Source organism: Engystomops pustulosus, chromosome 4 (genome assembly GCF_040894005.1).
Source record: "Engystomops pustulosus chromosome 4, aEngPut4.maternal, whole genome shotgun sequence".
NCBI lineage: Eukaryota > Metazoa > Chordata > Amphibia > Anura > Leptodactylidae > Engystomops > Engystomops pustulosus.
The window spans coordinates 75,442,309-75,462,347 of record NC_092414.1 but is presented as its reverse complement, the minus strand read 5'-3'; the positions used below and the strand labels follow the sequence as shown (position 1 = coordinate 75,462,347).

At 40.0% G+C, this 20,039-nt stretch overlaps 1 protein-coding gene across 8 annotated transcripts in view; it reads right to left on the bottom strand.

Annotated features, from left to right (window-relative positions):
* SCYL2 (SCY1 like pseudokinase 2) overlaps positions 1-20,039 on the bottom strand; it is a 28,030-nt gene that overhangs the window by 6,599 nt on the left and 1,392 nt on the right. For 6 of the 8 annotated variants that reach the window (XM_072146341.1, XM_072146338.1, XM_072146339.1 and 3 more), the window contains 15 exons: positions 15,739-15,934; positions 12,815-12,972; positions 11,178-11,322; positions 8,668-8,817; positions 7,278-7,499; positions 6,883-6,999; positions 6,375-6,500; positions 5,615-5,791; positions 5,137-5,148; positions 4,913-5,035; positions 4,428-4,541; positions 2,472-2,604; positions 2,259-2,377; positions 1,152-1,252; positions 878-941 (listed from right to left, as the gene is read on the bottom strand). In XM_072146341.1, the coding sequence (XP_072002442.1) occupies positions 878-941; positions 1,152-1,252; positions 2,259-2,377; positions 2,472-2,604; positions 4,428-4,541; positions 4,913-5,035; positions 5,137-5,148; positions 5,615-5,791; positions 6,375-6,500; positions 6,883-6,999; positions 7,278-7,499; positions 8,668-8,817; positions 11,178-11,322; positions 12,815-12,972; positions 15,739-15,915 (1,938 nt within the window). In that variant the 5' untranslated portion in view covers positions 15,916-15,934. The remainder of the gene's footprint in view (positions 1-877; positions 942-1,151; positions 1,253-2,258; positions 2,378-2,471; positions 2,605-4,427; positions 4,542-4,912; positions 5,036-5,136; positions 5,149-5,614; positions 5,792-6,374; positions 6,501-6,882; positions 7,000-7,277; positions 7,500-8,667; positions 8,818-11,177; positions 11,323-12,814; positions 12,973-15,738; positions 15,935-20,039) is intronic. The other 2 variants (XM_072146345.1, XM_072146346.1) reach the window with 1 other exon arrangement.

Genomic DNA, 20,039 nt, shown 5'->3' with positions numbered 1-20,039 from the left:
TTTAGCAGAGACACATTTATAATCTCATACGTGAGGCATCAGGTCCCAGAAATGTTCAATAATAGTCCAGGACTGTGCCATTGACCTGGCCAGAAGATCAGTAAAAGGTTGCACTGAAAAGATGCTAAGTAGTCCTGGTCACTCTAGTTATATACAGTATAATTTGTATAGTACATCAATGAATAAGGTAAAGATCTTGTGGTATATAGAGGCTCAGCAGTGACGCCATGTTGGCAGCGCACACCAGCGTCGTCCCTAGAATCCTCACCTATAGGGTGCGCACCTTCAGTCCACCAATTCTTACTAGTTCAGTCTCTCTCTACTTTACTGCAGAGGAGATGTGGGTCTTATTTCATGTGCAGCTGGAGCCTGAAGGGGCTCTGATAATGTCACCGAAGCACTTGCATCTAATTAGCATATTTTTAAAACTTCTTTTTAGGAAAAGGAGACCATAAAAAAAAAAACTATTACAAGGCCAAATCCTGCATCAGGGAGCAAAGTTGATTCAGTCACACTTGTCAGCTCCATAGAGATGAACGGAGCAGAATGGTCACTTGAAGCCGTCTGCTCCATTACTTACATTACATCATGGAGTGACGAGGGGTCCAACTGAGGCACCTGGAACCCCATCGGACACCTCGTGTTCGTGATCTGTGCTGATCTCATCACCGATACCCCCACAATCAGCAAGTTAGTCCCTATCCTGTGAATAGGGCCTAACTTGAATTCATGGAAAAACCCCTTTAAGTGAGAGTATTTTAAGATCCCTCTGTACCACAGCAGAGCCATTACATAACTGAAGTGGGTAAAAATTTTTGCCAATGAATAAAAATGTAAATAACCGACTACAATTTTTCACAAGCGATTTGGTATTTACCTGATTTGATTTACTCGGCTGATGTTCAGCAGACATATTCAACTGATTTGTTATATCCAAGGACCTACAAGAAATTGGCAATAAATCTCCATTTTGAAAACATGTAAATTTGAGTTCTATAAGAAATAACAACAAAATATTATTCCATAAGAATATACTGTGAGAATATTTGTGAATCAGTTTGTTGGAGGAGGAAGAACTAACACTGCCCACCAGCAATGGAGTTTTAAAATTGTACACGGAGCATAGCAGAGACGAGGTAAAGTCCACTTACTTTTGCTGCTCTTGCATAACATGTAGCTGCTCAAGTTTCGTTTTATGTTCTGCTTCCAACTTGTTCAGCATCTCTTTAATCACAGCCATAAAAGAATTAAACTACACAGGAAATGAAAAAAATTGTTCCGTTAAACTTCACACAAGACAGATGAGAAAATATAGTCAGTGCATTCTTTTTTCAGGGCACCGGTCACCATGAAACGACAGTGTCTTCTGCTGGCAACAAGTTCCAGTGCAGAAGGAGCTCAGCAGATTGATAAACAGGATTGAGTAAAAGGATTTAGTATAACTTGTCATTTTTATACCCTTATCTTTGCTCTCATTTGACAAGTGACATTGTATAGAAAAAAAAGGGGAAATATTGGTTCTTTTCCCCTTTATAATATTCAGCGTTGTTGAATACGACAGTTTGTAGCAGGTATATGAAGCCCATAGCGGGCAAGGAACTTTGGTATGACTCACTCCATTTTAGGAATAACTGGACCGGGTCTAGAATCACAGAACCAAACTCAGTGAACTCCTTGAGTTCAGAGCAGGGCCGGCCCCAGCACTGGCCATACTCAGGCAAGTGCCCGGGGGCCCAGAGCTGCTGGGGGCCCACATAAGGCTGTACACATGGAATCCATGGGGTTGAGGGGGCTGTATCTAATGAAAACATAGGGGGTGAGGGGGGCTTTATACAAAATAACCATAAGGGGGCTGTATACAAAATAGCCATGAGACAGCTATCTGATATAATAAACTAGGGAATATTTTAAGAAACAGGAGACTGTTTTAGTTTCAGAATTTCTTATGCCGCCATATGAGTTCACTGCAAAGGGGCCTACTGAGGCTCTGTCGCCCAGGGGTCTACTGAAACCTGGAGCCGACCCTAGTTCACAGATTCTCGGTTTGGTTCAAAAAAATCCTACAAGCTCATGGCATAGGATTTTAACGGGCCTTACACAGCAGACATCTGCTCTGTATGGGAAGGACTCAGGACTGAGCCCTTTCCAAACACCCTTAATGGAATCATACACATAGTGCCCAAAGGGATTCAAAATAAGAAAAACCCCATTGTATATTTTACACACAACACTTTCAATCTGGCTCTGAGCACACTTACCTGGTTGAGATTTAGGTTATTGTCAATGCTAAGAGGAATTAAGTGAGGCAACACTTTTCCCGCCAGCTGCTCTTTGGTGACACCCAGCTTCTTGTGTGTAAAGGTACACTTGTATATGCCTGGATATACAAAATAATACATAGACAAAATGATGATATATGTATGTAATACCTAGCAGTTAACATAATGTGTTCAAAAATAAAATATAAATACCTAAAATCCCCATGAGAACTGCTGGCTCTCTGGATGGTATTTGTTGCAAAAAAGGGAGAATTTCATCCAGAACATACCACTTATCCAGGTACTCCAAGATCTTCCCCAAGCACACCAAGGAATTAACCCTCACCTATACAAAATAAAACAAAAATCTGTTTTAGCATTGCCAAGCTAACGTATTATTACTTTGTTTCTTCCATGTGAAATAATACTTTTTCTACTATTTTCATTATATGACATAAAATTTACAATTCTAGCAATTTTCCCCTTGCAAGTGTTAGATCCGATTCTCACTTGCATTTGAGCTGGCAAATGGGGACTGGTTGCTATTAAAAAATCCATGGTACAGCAAAGTAGGAACGGCACACATCAGACCTACGCGTTTCGTCATACTGACTTAATCATGGTCAGACCATGATTAAGTCAGTATGACGAAACGCGTAGGTCTGATGTGTGCCGTTCCTACTTTGCTGTACCATGGATTTTAAAAGCTTGGAAATAAAGAATCATTGATTTTATCTGCATCTCTCGTAAAAGTGCTGGATTTGTTCCTGGATGTTATACCTAAAGCAGACTACGGCACAATATTAACCCCTTAACGACTCGGCTCTTTTTTGTTTGTGTTTCCATATTCGTTTTTTTGGTTTATTTATTTTTTTTATCAGTTCTGGGGAAAGTGAGGGGATTTGAATTTTTAGGTTTTTCTATATTTTTTTTTTTTACTATTCTTTAGACTTCCAAGGGTACTTTAACCTTTGGGTGCCTGATTACTTCTATCATATACTTTAGTACATTGCAGCTTTGCTAGTGATCTGTAAGCATTTGCCTCCAGCACTGACAGGCCTGGGAGCCTAGTATAACCTTCCGGCTGTCATGGTAACCGATTACCGCCCACCTGTTGACCTCACAGTGGGCGGTGGTCGATTCCAATATGGATTTAAATGACACTGGCAGCTTTGCTGGACGCATTTACATGGTTAACACCTGTGAACAGTGCCAGCACCGCCAGTGGGTGAGCCCTCTCTATCTTCCTGCTCCCAGTGTACTATTATGGTGCAGGTCGGGAAGGGGTTAAAGGAAACTACCCTCAAAGTCCATTATGATAAACCAGGTGACACTTACTCATAGATAAAGACACAATGGGGAAGATTTACGTACCCGGTCCATTCGTGATCCAGCGGCACTTTTCTTTGTTTTTTTTAAATGCGGCGGTTTCTCCGAATCCGTTGGGTTTTCGTACGGCCACGCCCCCCGATTTCCGTCGCATGCATGCTGGCACCGATGCGCCACAATCCGATCGGGTGCGCCGAAATCCCGCGGCAATACAGGGAAAATTGTCGCAAATCGGAAAAATTCGGTTAACCCGTCGCAAAACCGCAAATCGGGCCCTTAGTAAATGACCCCCAATGAGTGTGGTAATCTTCTTATATTTTTTTTCTAAGGCCTCCTTTCCTCTGATATCAACTTTTATAATTATGCTAATGTACCAGAAGGGCATTACCAGAACCCCTCTGCTTACACTGTGCAGAAGCACTCCCTACCACTGTGTGAGATTACAGCAGACAGGGGGAGGGAGGAAGTGTTGTGAGAGCAGGGGAAAACTGTGTAACAGCCTGAGAAGCCAGAGAACAGAGCCGTTCTGCATCATTAGCATAATTTGAAAAGTTGATTTCGAAAGGAAGGAGGCCATGAATAACAAATAGAAGATAACTACAGCCAAGGTGCCTGGATCTATAAGTAAGTGTCCCTGGTTTATTATGCTGATGATAGGCCTCCATATAGTAATGAAAACCTAACCAAGATAAATATGTCTCATTCTGATGTCTATGTTTGGTGTCAAAGAAAGAAATTTCTTGTGCCAGATGTTTCTTATGGTGACCATAGTATCCACAGTGGGTGAGTGTTGAGAAGAAAATGAAGAGTATATGACAAACAATTATTTTTTATACTCACAGCAAGTGATGATGTCTGTAAACAGGCAGATTTGATTCTTGGAATCAAAGAATTTTTCATGGATGGATAATCTATTAGGTTTGCAAATGTGGGAATTATATTTAAGCACAACTCCTAAAGGAAACAACAGTCACGCATTATAATGGATCATGACTCACATGAAAGGCCACATACAGTAAGCTAATGAGCTGAGAGTAAGCACACAGCTTCATCTGAAAAACATAACTGATGTGCCAGCAATACACGCACTTAATACTTAATACTTAGAAGATGTCTGCAAGAATACCAATGGATGTAGTCCAGGTATACCAAGTAAATGTCAGGAATATGTTTATCAAATTCACTCTAGCCAGTAGAGGGTGACTATTGTTATTAAGCCATTTTTAGATTCAGTGAAGTGATCCAAAAGCAGAATATAAATCGCCATATTTAACATTATGTACATTATATTATTAAAGTATAAATAAGTCTATTAAGTCGCATACCTGAATCTGAATAGACGGTGCCTCCAGGGCCCTGTACACCATGGGTAATACACTGTTCTTGATTTCATCCGGCGGAGTCTTAGTCAGAAGAAGATCCATTTTTTGCAGAAATATTAGAAGTATCTACAAAGCAAAAAAAGGAAAACCAGTGGTCATTTATTTCTTACTTAGGAAAAAAGCCAAAACAGGCACAAGACTGGTATTAGAATGTCACAGTCACTCACCATGTTGCTAGCCTGATGGCATGGAAAATGGAAGACAATTGGAATAAGTAGCAGAAAATATCAATATAATGCTTACAGAACTTATTTTACTGCATACATTCACAGGTAGCCGTCTACACCTACTCAATGCTGAGAACTAATAGTCTGCTTCACTGTAATTCATTCACACACAATGGAAATCTGCATTCATAACATTTGTCATATATCGAGTTCTGTCTTTACACAGCATGTGAAACCTTATCCCTAGAAGCACTGTGCTGTACCCCGCCTCCCTGCAATGCATTGAAGATATCAAATTCTATGTTGTTTTTCTTGTAAGAACAGTATGATATTTAATCACACATATTGAAATTTAAAAAAAAAAAAAAAAAAAACCTCTCCCGTATAGTATAATATAAATATAATTTAGACACAGATACACACACACACACACATACACATACACACATAGAAAACAAGTGTTAGGGAAAAAGCAAACCTGAATAGGTTCCTGTTGACGAAATACAGGCCCAAGGTCTGGCAGTATGAGCTTTGTATACTCCTCCTTGGTGCACTCCTCTGCTATCAGCAAAACATTGGGTAACACAAATGGCACCATATCTGGATTAACAAATTCTGAAGTCAATGCCGGTAGGATTCGTTGTATTACGACACGCTGTAGAAATAAGAGAACAATTTTACATTTTTAGTGACATTCCAAATGCAAACCCCGACCCTCCACCTCAATTTTACTAAAAGTGGGCCAATACAATGAATGTCATTTGTAGAATTTAAAAAAAAATTAATTAATTTTAATTAGTGTAAAACCTGAGCTGGTGCAAATTTCAGATTCTGATGTACACATCCTGCCGCATCTCACAGCAGTGGAGTCCATGAAGTAATTTTCATCAAAAAACAAGCACACTCCCCCATCACAAAACCATACAACATTTAGACAGTATTTTGACTTACTTGACTTATTTTTGACTAACTTGAATATGATGTTGAATATGATCTGCTCCCCAATGTTTGTAAAAATTATTTAAAAAAAAAAAAAAGTGTAAAGAAAAGCCAATTTCATTTTGCCTTTTGGTTCAAAATACCCCAATGTGAGGGGTGCAGGAAAGCCGGGTTCTTGAAAAACGTGCCACCTTCCGGCCCACATTTCCTGATAATCCCAGAAACAATATGTGAATGAAGCCTCAACAATAGCCCAGAGGTAAATATATCTGCTGACGCTCAAGATAAGTCACACTAACCTTTGGCAGTTTGGGTAGGACTTTCGGCAAGCCTTTGAAAAATTGGGATTTCTGAAGATTGTCTCGTTGAAAAAGGGAGTCAAAATATTGTAGCGTCACAGCACCAACATCATCAAAAAATGGTATCTACAAAGTATAAAGAGCAAGCATAAATACATTATTTAGACTGTCTGCAACACGAAGGGGTTACATTCATTAGACAGTTCTCAAATTCCTACCAAGGTCCCATTTCTTAGAACTTCAGATCCACAGAATAGGTCATTAACCCCTTATACCAAACATTGCATATATTACTAGTACAATGTGTGAACCTAATAAACGCCTGAGCATTATATGACAGGTTAGCACTTCTCAGCAGCGTGTCCCCTGCTTTTATTCTCATTGCTGGTGGATGAAGACTACCTGCTATGATGTCTCCCATAAACTGCACACAAGATACATAACACAATCATATTATAGACCTATACTGATTTCAGTAAGAGTTTTATGTGGATTTACACATTTGTACCTTTGTCATTTGATCTGCATCTGGTCTGACTGCTGGAGTAACATTGAGAAGGAGTTTCACATGATCCCGAACTTCTTCTGGGATGTTTACAAGGATATTCGGGTTTAAATGACTAAGCTGTGTAAGATAAAGAGAACATTACAACAGTGATATCACAAGTCCAAATCTGCACCGCTAAAATTTAGATCTATGGTTCCCCTAAATTTCTAATAAATGCAAGGTAAGACTTAAGGCAATGATACCATGAGTAGAGCTAAAAAAACAACAACAAAAAACAAATATACACTACGGACTCCACTGTTACCATTACAAAGGTGAGATGTCTTACATGTACTACAAAGAAAACTGAGTATGTAGTACATGAACAGTTGGCATTAAATGAAGGGAGGACATACCTGGTCCAGCTGCCTGCTAAAGCTTTTGTAAATGTCCTGCTTGTTGACTTCAAAGATAGTCTTTCCTTTGTTATACACAGCACGTATGAGAACACCGAGAGAGTACATATCACTGGCAGGGTCACAGCTTACAGACAATATATATTCTGGAGCCAGGTACTCGGGGTTAGGTAGACACAGTGAAGGTAAATTAGGATCCCATTCTTTACATACGTACTTAACCTGCAGAAAGAAGATGAGATGTTATCAGACCACCAGATGAAAACTCTAGATAAAATCAGTGGTTATGATGGGAATGCGTAATGTAAGCAATTGTGACTGGATTCACTCAAAAGGTTTCGGATGGTTTTTCAAATTCAATCTGAGAGCGGGCAAGACATATTCTAACTTTCTACAGTGCAGAGAAATCTTTACTATCCTGCCTTAAATACATCTACAGCCAAGGGACAGAAACTTTGCCCCATTCTAAATTATCCATATTAAGCAACTGTTGACTGTGTCCCGGTTTACACAGTAAAGCTAAGACTGACTTTTGCTGTATACACTTAATAGTGGAATTGCATGGCTTTTATTTATTTCTGCATCAGCAATTTCCATGAATTATATTTACAGTATTATATCTAACGTTGTGCTTATTTTTCAAATTGTATGTATTTGAACCAACTAAGTTCAATGGCACAATTTTAGCAGATCAGAAAAATTCCTCTCTATGCCTTCTCACTATTAAGCAGGTAATGTCATGTGACCAGGGTGACATCATCTAAGGTCCTTTTGCCTCCTAACGTTTGCAAACTGTACCCCATGAATATATCTGATCACATGAAATCACAGCATGCCTGTATGTAGCCTGAGAAGGACACAACACCTCAACTCCTGCTAGATCTGGCTGTATTCAAGGCAAGATTGTAAAGTTGATTTTACAGGGACATGATGGAAACAATTGTTAGCTAAAAGAAGGAAGTCTGCAAAAAATTGTGGTGACAAGTTCCCTTTAATAAAGTCATACTAGAGTGACTGTGTAAATAAATGTAACAGAGTATGCATGGCAGATACAAGCAAAGAAACCTTCTCACCGGGAGGCAAATGTGGCCTAGGAGAATGACTCAGAGCTGCATTATACATGCACCAGTTCATACATTACTGGTGATGGTATAAAAATTCATAAATGCAGCTTAAACTAGGAATAATAAAATGTTCAGCCACACAATATCCAAATAAGTAGAATCTGTATGTTCAAGTGCATTCAATAGGTTAAAAGGTTGAATGCTAAATCCAGGAAACCTGTTCTGGTAAAACCTTTTATTAGACTTGACAGAGTATGGTATATTCCACAAAAATACACATGTAACTCAAAATGCTGCTCCTTTTCTATTAGTGTCATCAAATGTACCTCTTGTTCAGATGGGTTTACAGATGGATTGCAGAAGTCAAAACCCATAATTTTCCAGGCGCCACTTTTGTTTAAAATTACATTTTCTGGTGTGAGATTTGCATGGATCATCTTGACGCTGCTATGTAAAAATGACAAGCCTTCAGAAACCTGCAAAGAAACCCAAATGGTTATTACCAAACCTTGTGGTTAAGATGCCAGGCAAAGATTTTCTGAGCGTATTAACCGGTTAAGGACCGGGCCCTTTCCTGTTTTTTCATGTCCATTTTTCACTCCCCACCTTCAAAAATCTATAACTTTTTTATTTTTACACGTAAAGAGCTGTGTGACGGCTTGTTTTCTGCGTAACAAATTGCACTTAATAATGATGGTATTAAATATTCCATGCCATGTACTCGGAAGCGGGAAAAAAATTCCAAATGCAATGAAAATGGTGAAAAAACGCATTTGCACCATTTTCTTGTGGGCTTGGATATTACGTCTTTCATTGAGCGCCCCAAATGACATGTCTACTTTATTCTTTGGGTCGGTACGATTAAGGGGATACCAAATTTGTATAGGTTTTATAATGTTTTCATACATTTACAAAAATTAAAACCTCCTGTACAAAAATAATTTTTTTGATTTTGCCAATTCTGGCGCTAATAACTTTTTTATACTATGGTGTACGGAGCTGTGGGTGGTGTAATTTTTTGCGAAATTTGATAATATGTTCAATTATATCATTTTTAGGACTGTACGACCTTTTGATCACTTTTTATAGATTTTTTTAGATTTTTCAAAATGGCAAAAAAGTGCCATTTTCGACTTTGGGCGCTCTTTTCCGTTACGGGGTTAAACGCATTGAAAAACCGTTATCATATTTTGATAGATCGGGCATTTTCGGACGCGTCGATACCTGATGTGTTTATGATTTTTACTGTTTATTTATATTTATGTCAGTTCTAGGGAAAGGGGGTGATTTGAAATTTTAGGTTTTTTTATTATAATTTTTTTTTTTTTACTTTTTTTATTTTTATTTATACTATTTTTCAGACTCCCTAGGGTACTTTAACCCTAGGTTGTCTGATCGATCCTATCATATACTGCCATACTACAGTATGGCAGTATATGGGGATTTTCTTCCTCATTCATTACAATGTGCTATCAGCACATTGTAATGAAGGGGTTAAAACGAAATAGCCTCGGGTCTTCGGAAGACCCGAGGCTACCATGGAGACGGATCGCCGCCCCCCGATGACGTCACGGGGAGCGGCGATCCCAGGTAAGATGGCGGCGCCCATGCGCCGCTATCTGTTTGAGGCTGCCGGCAGCTATGCTAGCACCGATCGCGGATGTTACCGGTAAGCCTTTGCTGCAATATGCAGCAAAGACTTACCGGCTATGGAGAGGGCTCAGCCCGTGAGCCCTCTCCATGCAGCGCGACGCGACCGCCGCCGTGAATACACGGTTAAAGATAGACACTGGCCACTTATCATTTTCTATCTCACATTTAAGTCTTAGAAGGGCCAGAAAAATCCTAGATAAGTATGAAGACACAAAGCTTACTTAATTGCATTTTTACCATCATATTGTGCCAATACTTTTTCTTCATAACAACCTTGTTGGACACGCGAATGGAAATCTACCATCAAAATCCATCATTATAAACCATACTAATTCATAGATCCAGGCAACATGAATGTGGTAACCTTCTTCTATTTGTTATCCATTGCCTCCTTTCTTCAAAAATCAACTTTTAATATTATGCTAATGAGTCTAACGTTCTCTGGGGGCATTACCAGATCCCCTCCGTACAGAAGATTCACAGAGGGAGCAGCACCCTCTCCCACTGTGTGAGTTTACAGAGGGGTGGGAAGTACTGAGGGAAGAGGGGGAGACAGTTTTAACAGTGGAGCTGTAGAACGGAGAAGATTTCCACAGTTACAGTGCCTGGATCTATGAATAAGTGCTCTCCTGTTGGATTTTGATGTGAGATTTAAAGGCTCCTGTAATAAAGTACATGCAGGTAGGCTGCATGGCTGTCAAAGACAACAAATGAACTTGAAGAAAAGGCAAAAGCAGGACAAACACACCAACAAGTCTACAACAGAATGGATGAAAAAGAAAAGAGTCATAGTGTTGCAATGGTCCAGTCACACTCCAGGCCCCAACCAAATGTATAAGCGGATGCCCTCACATCTCACTGACCTGAAGAAAAGTTATTGGAATGATGCGAGACCCCAATATAGCAACACATAGAACAAGGACTTCAAGTTAATGCTGTAAAGTTGGTTCTATAGGCTTTCATGGGGTGTACTGTGTTTTTTTTTGGTACGTGAATAATGCCATGGTAGACTCTCTTGTGTGTTAGCCATCTGATGCTGTATTTACCCAATTTTTAAGATCTTAAGGATCAAATATTTTAATATGATGTTCTGATGTGTAAAACTATAGTATGCAAAGCAGGTACACTTCCTTTTTCTCATGACATACATTCCAATATTCAGAGGATGAAATGTATTTCTTACCTGAAGTAGGCCATATTTTGTTTCTACATCATATAATTTATGATCCTTAATATCTGCGGGGACCGGAGATGGGAGATTGTCCCAGTTCCCAAGAACATTAGCTAAGCTGGCAAAAACTGGTTCTGTACAAAAGGCAAGACAATCCCTGTATGGAGCAAAAGAAGATATACATTGGCGCCATTTCTTACAATTCTGACATATCTGCAATCTTTTTTTTTTTTTTAAAAAGCCTCATATGGAATAGTGAGGACACACAGATTTGTAACTTTTGAAACACAAAATAGTTTGGATCCGCTTCTGATCAGGGCTGTGGAGTCGGTCACCATTTTGGTGCATTTGGAGTCGTGATAAAAACCAGACTCCAACTCCACAAACAATGAATTATACAAATTATGAAATTTCCTTTAACCCCTTTGTGGCCTATGACAATGATGCCCGAACGTCCAGGTCTATTTTTGCAGTTCTGTTATGCGCTTCCTTAAATGACAAGATCTTTGGAAACAGATTCCCCTGTTTAATTTGACACATAATTTGTGTTTTTATGTGCCAGGTTTCAGGACATTTAGCCATTTGAAGTTGGCCACTGTCATGTTTATTAAAACAGGGGGGGGGGGGGAACAGCTCCTCTATAGCCACTCCCAGGGGACAAGTGCCTAGTCACAGAGCTCACGGCTCAAAGGTACTATATAACAAAGCTTCTTTTTTTTTTTTTATACAAAAACTCTTTGGCAGTGTATGTACTATGTTCTGTGGAGATTGAGGGAGGGGGTGTTAAAAATGGGTCTCCTGGTAACAGGTGTCCTTTAACCAAAAACATACAACAAGTGTCAGATGTTAGGACAAAGTGGAGTGGTAGGAGAGGACCCAGGAGCATTGAGGACTTCTCAGCCGCACTCAGATGCTACCAGGCCTTCTGCACCAATGAAGTTTGCATTATTTATCGAAGCGCTCATTGGACTGATCGCCAGCTGCAGGACACAACTAATATCTTGACAGACCACATGTGGACTGTTAATGCAGGTTATGCACCGCTGTTTCAGGCATTTCGTTGAGATAAATGTTGCTGTACCTTATATACATGCGCATGAGTGAAGCTCCTCTACTATAGATCAGGAGGAATAAGACACTAGCAGGGTTAAGATAAATGGAGGGAGCAGGAAAACAGGTCTGTAGAGTTGGTGACTATTTTGGTGGAGCTGGAGTCGAGGTCATGCTTATAGGCTCAACAGCCCTGCTTCTGATCCCGATTTACAGACTAGATTACAACACCAAACATTATATTCATTTTAGATCAAATTTATGTATTAAAGCTGTAGCTAAAGATGGGTATAGTGAGTCACTTCGTCTGTGGCATATGACAGACTATCTATGGAAGATATAAAGCCAGATAATCCAACATTATGGTACATTAACCTCAAGTCCATATAATAAATCAGTGATGTGAAAAACTACAATTCTCAATATGCCCAGGCTATGCACAATTTGATCCAAGTTTGCCGCTGTGACCATTCCTTTATTTCAAGATGAGCCAGCTTTGGTAATACCAGTATATGGTGATGCACAGGAGAACTAAGTAGCACCTTATGACACATCAAATTCTCTTATGTACAAAGTGAATGTGTAATGCAAAGCCTTACCGGGACTCTTCAAGTGGATGCTGGACAGTAAGTAACCGTGGATGGCGGAGTCTTGTTAACTGCTGGACGCCTCGCTTCAGAGAATCTATAATCTGATCCTTCTCATACTTTTGATATTTGTCAATCCACTTTTTATCAAACACAAAAACTGCAACTTCCTGTTAAAAAAAACCAAAAAAAAAAAAAAAAAACCATATCACTATATATTATATGTTTGTATTAGGATTTTTCCTAATACACTGCAGACGCCGTCTCTCATACATAAGCCTTGGAAATACACATACATACATGCACTAGTTAAAGGCCAGCAAAGTAGTAACCATGGACAGCATACTCAGATGTGTATAGTGTTTGTGTAGTGATAAAAGAGCAAACGCCGGCCACAGCCTCAAAGCGGACAAGGTCCTATATCCCTGCTGCAGTAAACATAAGTACTGTGGAAACCAATTACAGTATTTTTCAGACTAAGGTCACCGGATTATAAGGCGCACCTTCAATAAATGCCTGCTAAAATGCCTAGGTTCATTTATAAGGCGCACCTGATTATAAGGATGAATGACCAGCAGGTGGCAGACCTGTGTACATTTCAGGGCAGCTGTTGTCTAAGTATGGTTCATATACAAGACGCACCGGACTATAAGGCGCACCTTTGATTTCTGAGAAAGTCTAAGGATTTTTTTGTGCGCCTTATAGTCCGAAAAATACGGTATACAAACATATATAAATCTGTATATACCCAAAACACCTAATATGTATTATAGTAAAAGCACGACCAAAAGCGGATGCGAGATTGCCAAAATAAAAACAAATATAAACAAATATAGATATATTTCTTCTTCATTTAATAATATTAACCAGAATTTTGCTACAATATATGAATTTCTGTACATCTTGTTTACATGTCCAGATTGGATTTGACATCTCAGAGACCGCAAGAAAAGTTAATTCACCTAATGCTGGTGCTCAGTTCTTGTGACAAAGCTGTGACTAAACTGTATGGGCCTGTGGTGGAGGATAGTTTATAGCGCACAGGAAAATGCTGGCAAGTATCCCACATACACACATGGACAAAATTGTTGGTACCCCTCGTTTTAATAAAAGAAAAACCCAAAATGGTCATAGAAGTAACTTGAATGATGAAAAAGGCCTGGACAGAAATGATGGTTCCCTTAAATTAATATTTAGTTGCACAACCTTTTGAGGAAATCGCTGCAATCAAACTATTTCTGTTACATTCAGTGAGACTTCTGCACCTCTCAGCAAGTATTTTGGGCCACTCCTGATGAACAAACTGCTCCAGTTGTCTGGGGTGTGCAAGGTGCCTTTTCTAGACAGCTTATTACCGCTCCTTCCAAAGATGCTCAATAGGAGTTAGGTCAGAGCTCATAGAAGGCCACTTTAGAATAGACCAAGGTTTGACTCTAAGCCATTCCGGAGTGTTTCTAGCTGTGTGTTTTAGTCATTGTCCTGTTGTAAGACCCATGACTGGAAACTGAGACCAAGCTTTCTGACACTGTGCAGTATATTTCTCTCTAGAATCCCTTGACAGCCTTGAGATGTCATTATAGCCTGCACAGATTCAAGACACCCTGTGCCAGACGCATCCAAGCAGCCCCAGAACATAACAGAACCTCCTCCATGTTTCACAGAAGGGACAGTTGAGTACATTTACTAAGAACAGTACAGTGTGTACTATGTGCAGTTTGCCTGTGTATAGTGCAGAAGGTGCCAGATTAATGATTTGTGTCTTCATGAATCAGAGTGCACAATTTTTTTTTTTTTTTAACATGGAGCATGTTAAATTTGGCGTATTGTCCGAACGCCCATTTCTGTGCAGAATTTTGTGTCATGTGAATAATAGTGCAGTATACACCACAAAGTGTCGCGTGAGCCACAACTGTGTCTTAGACACTTCTTAAATACATGTGCAACTAGTTTGCACTGGAAAGACCGTGCAAAGTCCGCCAGAAAACCGAAGCAACTAACTTAGTAAAAATAGGCCAGTGTTCTTTTCAGGATATGTTTCAGTTTTCCATATGTGAACATAAAGAGGAAGAAAAGTGGCAGACTAAAATTTTACTTTTATTGTATTAAAATACAATAAAACAGATTAACATGTGTATAAAAAAATTCTCAACTATGGCAAGATGAGCAATGCCTGTAGACAGCTGTGAAGCGACCCGCACTGTAACACACCAAATATAGGACATGTCTGATACCTCTCTGTGCACAAACACGGTGCGGTAAGACATGTGCTTACCACACCATGACCGGGAATCATAGGAATCAATGGGACCCTTATCAAGCTGAAAATGCTCCCTGCACTGAGGAACTGACTGAGAAGAGCCTCGCTATGCATATCAGATTATCATATGGGCTGTCAATCAAGGACTTTGAGGCGTGGTAGTAAATAAAATCTGGACTCCGCTTCAGGGAAAATGCTGATCGGACTCACCTTATGTCAATTACATAGAGTTTTAGAAACTGAATGTAATAATAATAACAATTCCTTTATATATATTGCATACGCCGATTACTGAGCGCTGCACAGAGCTAGCCAAATTGGTCCCTGTCCCCAATGGCTCACAATCTAATCAACCGACCCGTATGTTTTGGAGTGTGGGAGGAATTTTTACAGGCATGGAGAGGGACAATGTGGGGATAGGGACAATATTATCTAGTAGCAGCTTATGAAAATACATTTAGTTTTGAGGGGGTGGTTAATTAGATTGGCTGGTAAATCCTAGTAAATTCAAATTTCATCAGAAAAACAATAAGTATAATAAAAGCGCCTCAAATTGAGAATTTATGGCTCCTCGACTGGAGACCTAAGCAGTTCCCACACATTTAGGGGATAATCTGTGGGTGCATGCTAGGCGCATAAGCCACCCAACTCTGCGGATTTCTGAGACCCTTGCACCTACCTGTTTAGTGGACTTTTTTGTCCCATTGAAGATCTTCCAGGCAAGTCCATTGCCACCACTGGCTATATGTTTCCCGACATCAAATTCCCTTGTGACAGGGTTTCCCATGACTGCGCTTGTGACATCCGCGGTCACTTTTGTGACTGTACTTTTCAGCTTATTTAGCATTGACTCCATTTTTGTTTTTTTGTTTCACCTTGTAAAAATGAGAAAAGGAAATGCAAGAGATATTTAAAAGGATAAAAATGCAAGAAGGATTTCAGATGAGATGTAAAATAAACAAGGCTGTCAGCTTCTAACAGGTTTTTGTTTAACAATGAATAATTTAGAGTGTGCAAACTGGAACATGCAAGTCAATGAGGTGAGCATGGGTAAAACATCGATCAAGACAAGCTGAAGAAAAGAAAAATCAATTCAAAAGACTCCTGAATGGATATCAGAACGGATGCACAGGCCAAATCCAAATAATAAAAGACATTTTCTAACTCGGAACAAGTGAAAGGTAGGTAAACCAAGAAAATACAGCCATAGTTTTCTCTGTGCCCTTCCCACTATACAGGGCAAGTGGTAAAATGCACAAGGAAAACCCATGCCTTCTCTGCATTGAGCATGCTGCAATCGTGTTATGTGAATGAAGGATGTTCAGCAATCACTGTGTTCCCTATGATTGTAAGGCCTCTTGCACACTAGCGTTGCGTTTCACGTCAGGGTGCAATGCGTGAAAAACTGACGTTTTGGCTACGTTTTTGTTCCATTTTTCCTTGGAGTAATTTGCGTTTTTGCGTTTTTCACGCGCGTGTTGTTAGCGTTGTTTTTGCGTTTTCGGCGCATTTTTGACGCGCGTTTCAATGGGAGACTCGAGCAGTTTTCAAAGGGACCATGATTTGGGATTAAAATGTGTTATTTAATTGAAAAATAATGTCTTCTGATAATTTGCAAACATCTGCGATCTATTCTTCACTGTTCCGCGCGTATATTATCTCCCGACAATTTAGCAGATGTGAAGAACAGTGAAGAATAGAATAAAAACAGTGAACACAGTGACCACAGGATCATTTAAGATAAAAACACAGTGCAGAACACAGTGCAGAATAGATTACAGATGTTCGGCACATCTGCTTACTTGTCGGGAGATACGCGCGGAGCGGTGCGAACAAAATAGCATGTGAAGAACAATATATATGTGTGTAAAGAACACATTGCAGATGTTTCCATACATCTGCAATGTCTTCTTCACACATATATATTGTTCTTCACATGCTATTTTGTTCGCACCGCTCCGCGCGTATCTCCCGACAAGTAAGCAGATGTGCCGAACATCTGTAATCTATTCTGCACTGTGTTCTGCACTGTGTTTTTATCTTAAATGATCCTGTGGTCACTGTGTTCACTGGTTTTATTCTATTCTTCACTGTTCTTCATTGTGTTTTTTTAATTAAATGATCGTTCGCGAGCAGGGGAAATACTGTTATACTGGTCACCTAGCAACCCTTACGTTTAAAACGCATTGCACTCGCATTGCACTTGCAATGTTTGCGAGTGCAATGCGTTTTTGATACGTCCCCATAGACTTGAATGGGGCGTGAAAAATGCGCGTGAATCGCAAAAATAGAGCATGCTGCGATTTTGACGCGCGTGCAAACGAACGCAAGCACGCGCGTTGAAAACCACGCAAATGGAGAAAGACCCATTGAATACAATGGGACAGAGTGCAATGCGAGTTCTGAGCGTCAAATGCACGCGCAGAACTCGCGCGTGAAAAACGCCAGTGTAGAAGGGGCCTAACAGTTCCACAGAAGAGAAAAGAACAGCGATTTCCAGGACCCCAGTAAAAATCAAGCTAAAGAAACTCTAACCCGAAAAACATGCATTAAAATAAACGGTATCAGCTTGTCACAAGGATGCAGGATATTATGCATGTTTTTGCTGTTCGGTTCCCAATGTGGCTAAAAATGGCTGTAGCTGAATTGAATTACTGTAGTTTCCAATCGCAGAAAACGACAAGAGGAAAGAGGGTCCTGCTGATGCCAGTTGTTTTATAAATATAGCAAATTGATTAAGAGGATGGGGGGGGGGGGGGGGGGGTAATAGCCGAACTACTAGGACACAGACAATTTCTCAGTGTTAAAGGGGTATTCACATTCAACTCAATTATTCTGCCATATATATATATAACATTTTTTTCAATTAGATGTTATTAAAAAAAAAAATGTACCGGTGTGAGGATAATTTCTCATAAATGTAGTCATATGGTCCCTTAGAAACAAGACTGCGTCCTTGGATACGACCACCTCTGCTGGAGGGATTGCACAAAGAAGTTACTGTATGTCCCACAGCAGTCCTGTGGTAATGAGGGCTGAAGCCAGGAGGTCAGGCAAACCTCAATAGTACATCTCTGGCCACCGCTGCCAGAGTATGGGGTGGTCATAATCGAAAACGCTATCTTGTTTCTAAGGGACAACATGACTACATTTATGAGAAATTATCTTCACAGAGGTTATAAAATAAAAAGGTTATAGTGTTTAGGAAGAGGGAATTGAAAAATGGAAACACAGAAAAGGGTTTCCGAATTAAAAAGGTTGGTCAAGGCCTGGTTATGGAGAAAGCGTTCACACGTTCAGTTTTTCAGATGCAGTTTTTGAAACCAAAAGCGGTGTGTATGATAATAGGCGAGAATGTATAATTGAGTGGTGCTACTCCTCCACTCTTCACTCCACGCCTGGTTTGGACATTGGAACCTGCATCTGAAAAACTGAACGTGTGAACACACTCTAACGGGCATTATAAATGTCGTAAACCATTAAATACTTTAGTCGGTGACAGTCATTTCATATTACATATATGTGCTCTAGATGAAGACAAACGAGTAACCTAGATGACCCTGAGAACAAAAGGAATAGATACTTTTCTTCTTTCCCCCTCCAACATCTGTTGTCAGGGGAAGGTTGGGATGCCTCCACATATTAGGCCAGATTTCACCGAAGAAGTGATTATTTACACAACATTAACAAAATGTGCTATAGCAAGTCGACTAATTAAAAGTGATCTGAATAGCAGACACAGCAGTATATAATCCAAGGTTTATCTGACCACTTGTGGTCTAACCACAGGGATTCCAAACCATCACACGGACCAAGATCCCTGAGCGCTACATATGAATAACGTGGAGGTACGAATGTTGTGTGACAATTGCGTGGTTCAATTCTTTGTAATCAGAGAGCTAAATACAACAATTTTGTTTATGGAGAGGCAGTCACTTATGTGGGTGGTCAGGAACTTTAGTGCTTGTAATCGCTGGGCAGGTCTGACCCTGTGGACAAGGTAAATGTCATTTGTAAAGCAGCTCTAGGGCACTTAAAGAACACATACAAGTCTATAGTAGTTGGTATCGCCACCAGATACGTTTTGGAACATTCTCAAATCTTGCTACAATTATGGCTGCTTTACAATATTTACCTATGCTACAAAAATCCATGCCAGAGGACAGTTTTATCCTCTGAAAGGTGCTGATGAGAAACCCAACTGCTGTGGCTGACCGTCCTCCGTTTAGGATAGATGTGCCATGTCAGTGATGGGGAACCTTTTAGAGACTGAGAGCGCAAACTACAACCAACATCCACTTACTTACTGTGAAGTGCCAACATGGCATTTTAAGTAGTAAATTATTCTACCTGTTCTTCCATATCATTTAATCGTATCGGCCCCTGAAGCCACCAATACAGTTGAAAGGAGGGAAAATTCAGACTATCATTGTTGCTACTCTCCAGGGTCTCTCTGTAGAGGAAGAATGTAGGGTCCAGCAGGATGAGCTCCAAAGATAATGCAGTTCTGTCATCACCTTCTCACTTTCCCCACAGTTCCAAACATCCAATGAAGTAGCGCTTTAAAACAGCACTAAGAGCAGCATCTCTTAAGTTGCCTGGGACTGCAGGAAGATTTGCTGGATTTGGTCCCATTTGGTGAACTCTGTCCTGTGACAATGGCCTGAGTGCCCACAGAAATGGCTCCTCTGGCACCAGTACCATAGGTGCGCCACCACTGTTCTATGTCATCAAATACATAAGTGAGATTCTGTCTTGTCTTGCTGGCAGAGATTTTATCGTGAAAATCACATTAGGAGGGATGATGAGAAGAGCCAGAGTGGAGAAAGAAGCACTTTTCTCATATAGTCACATCACAGTTTTGTCTTCAATTATTTGCATTAGATATTGTGAGCCAAAACCAGAACAAGTCCTAGTCTTTCTGTTAAAGGGCTTGGACACATACAAGATGGTTTACTAGTCCCTAATAGTGTCACCAAT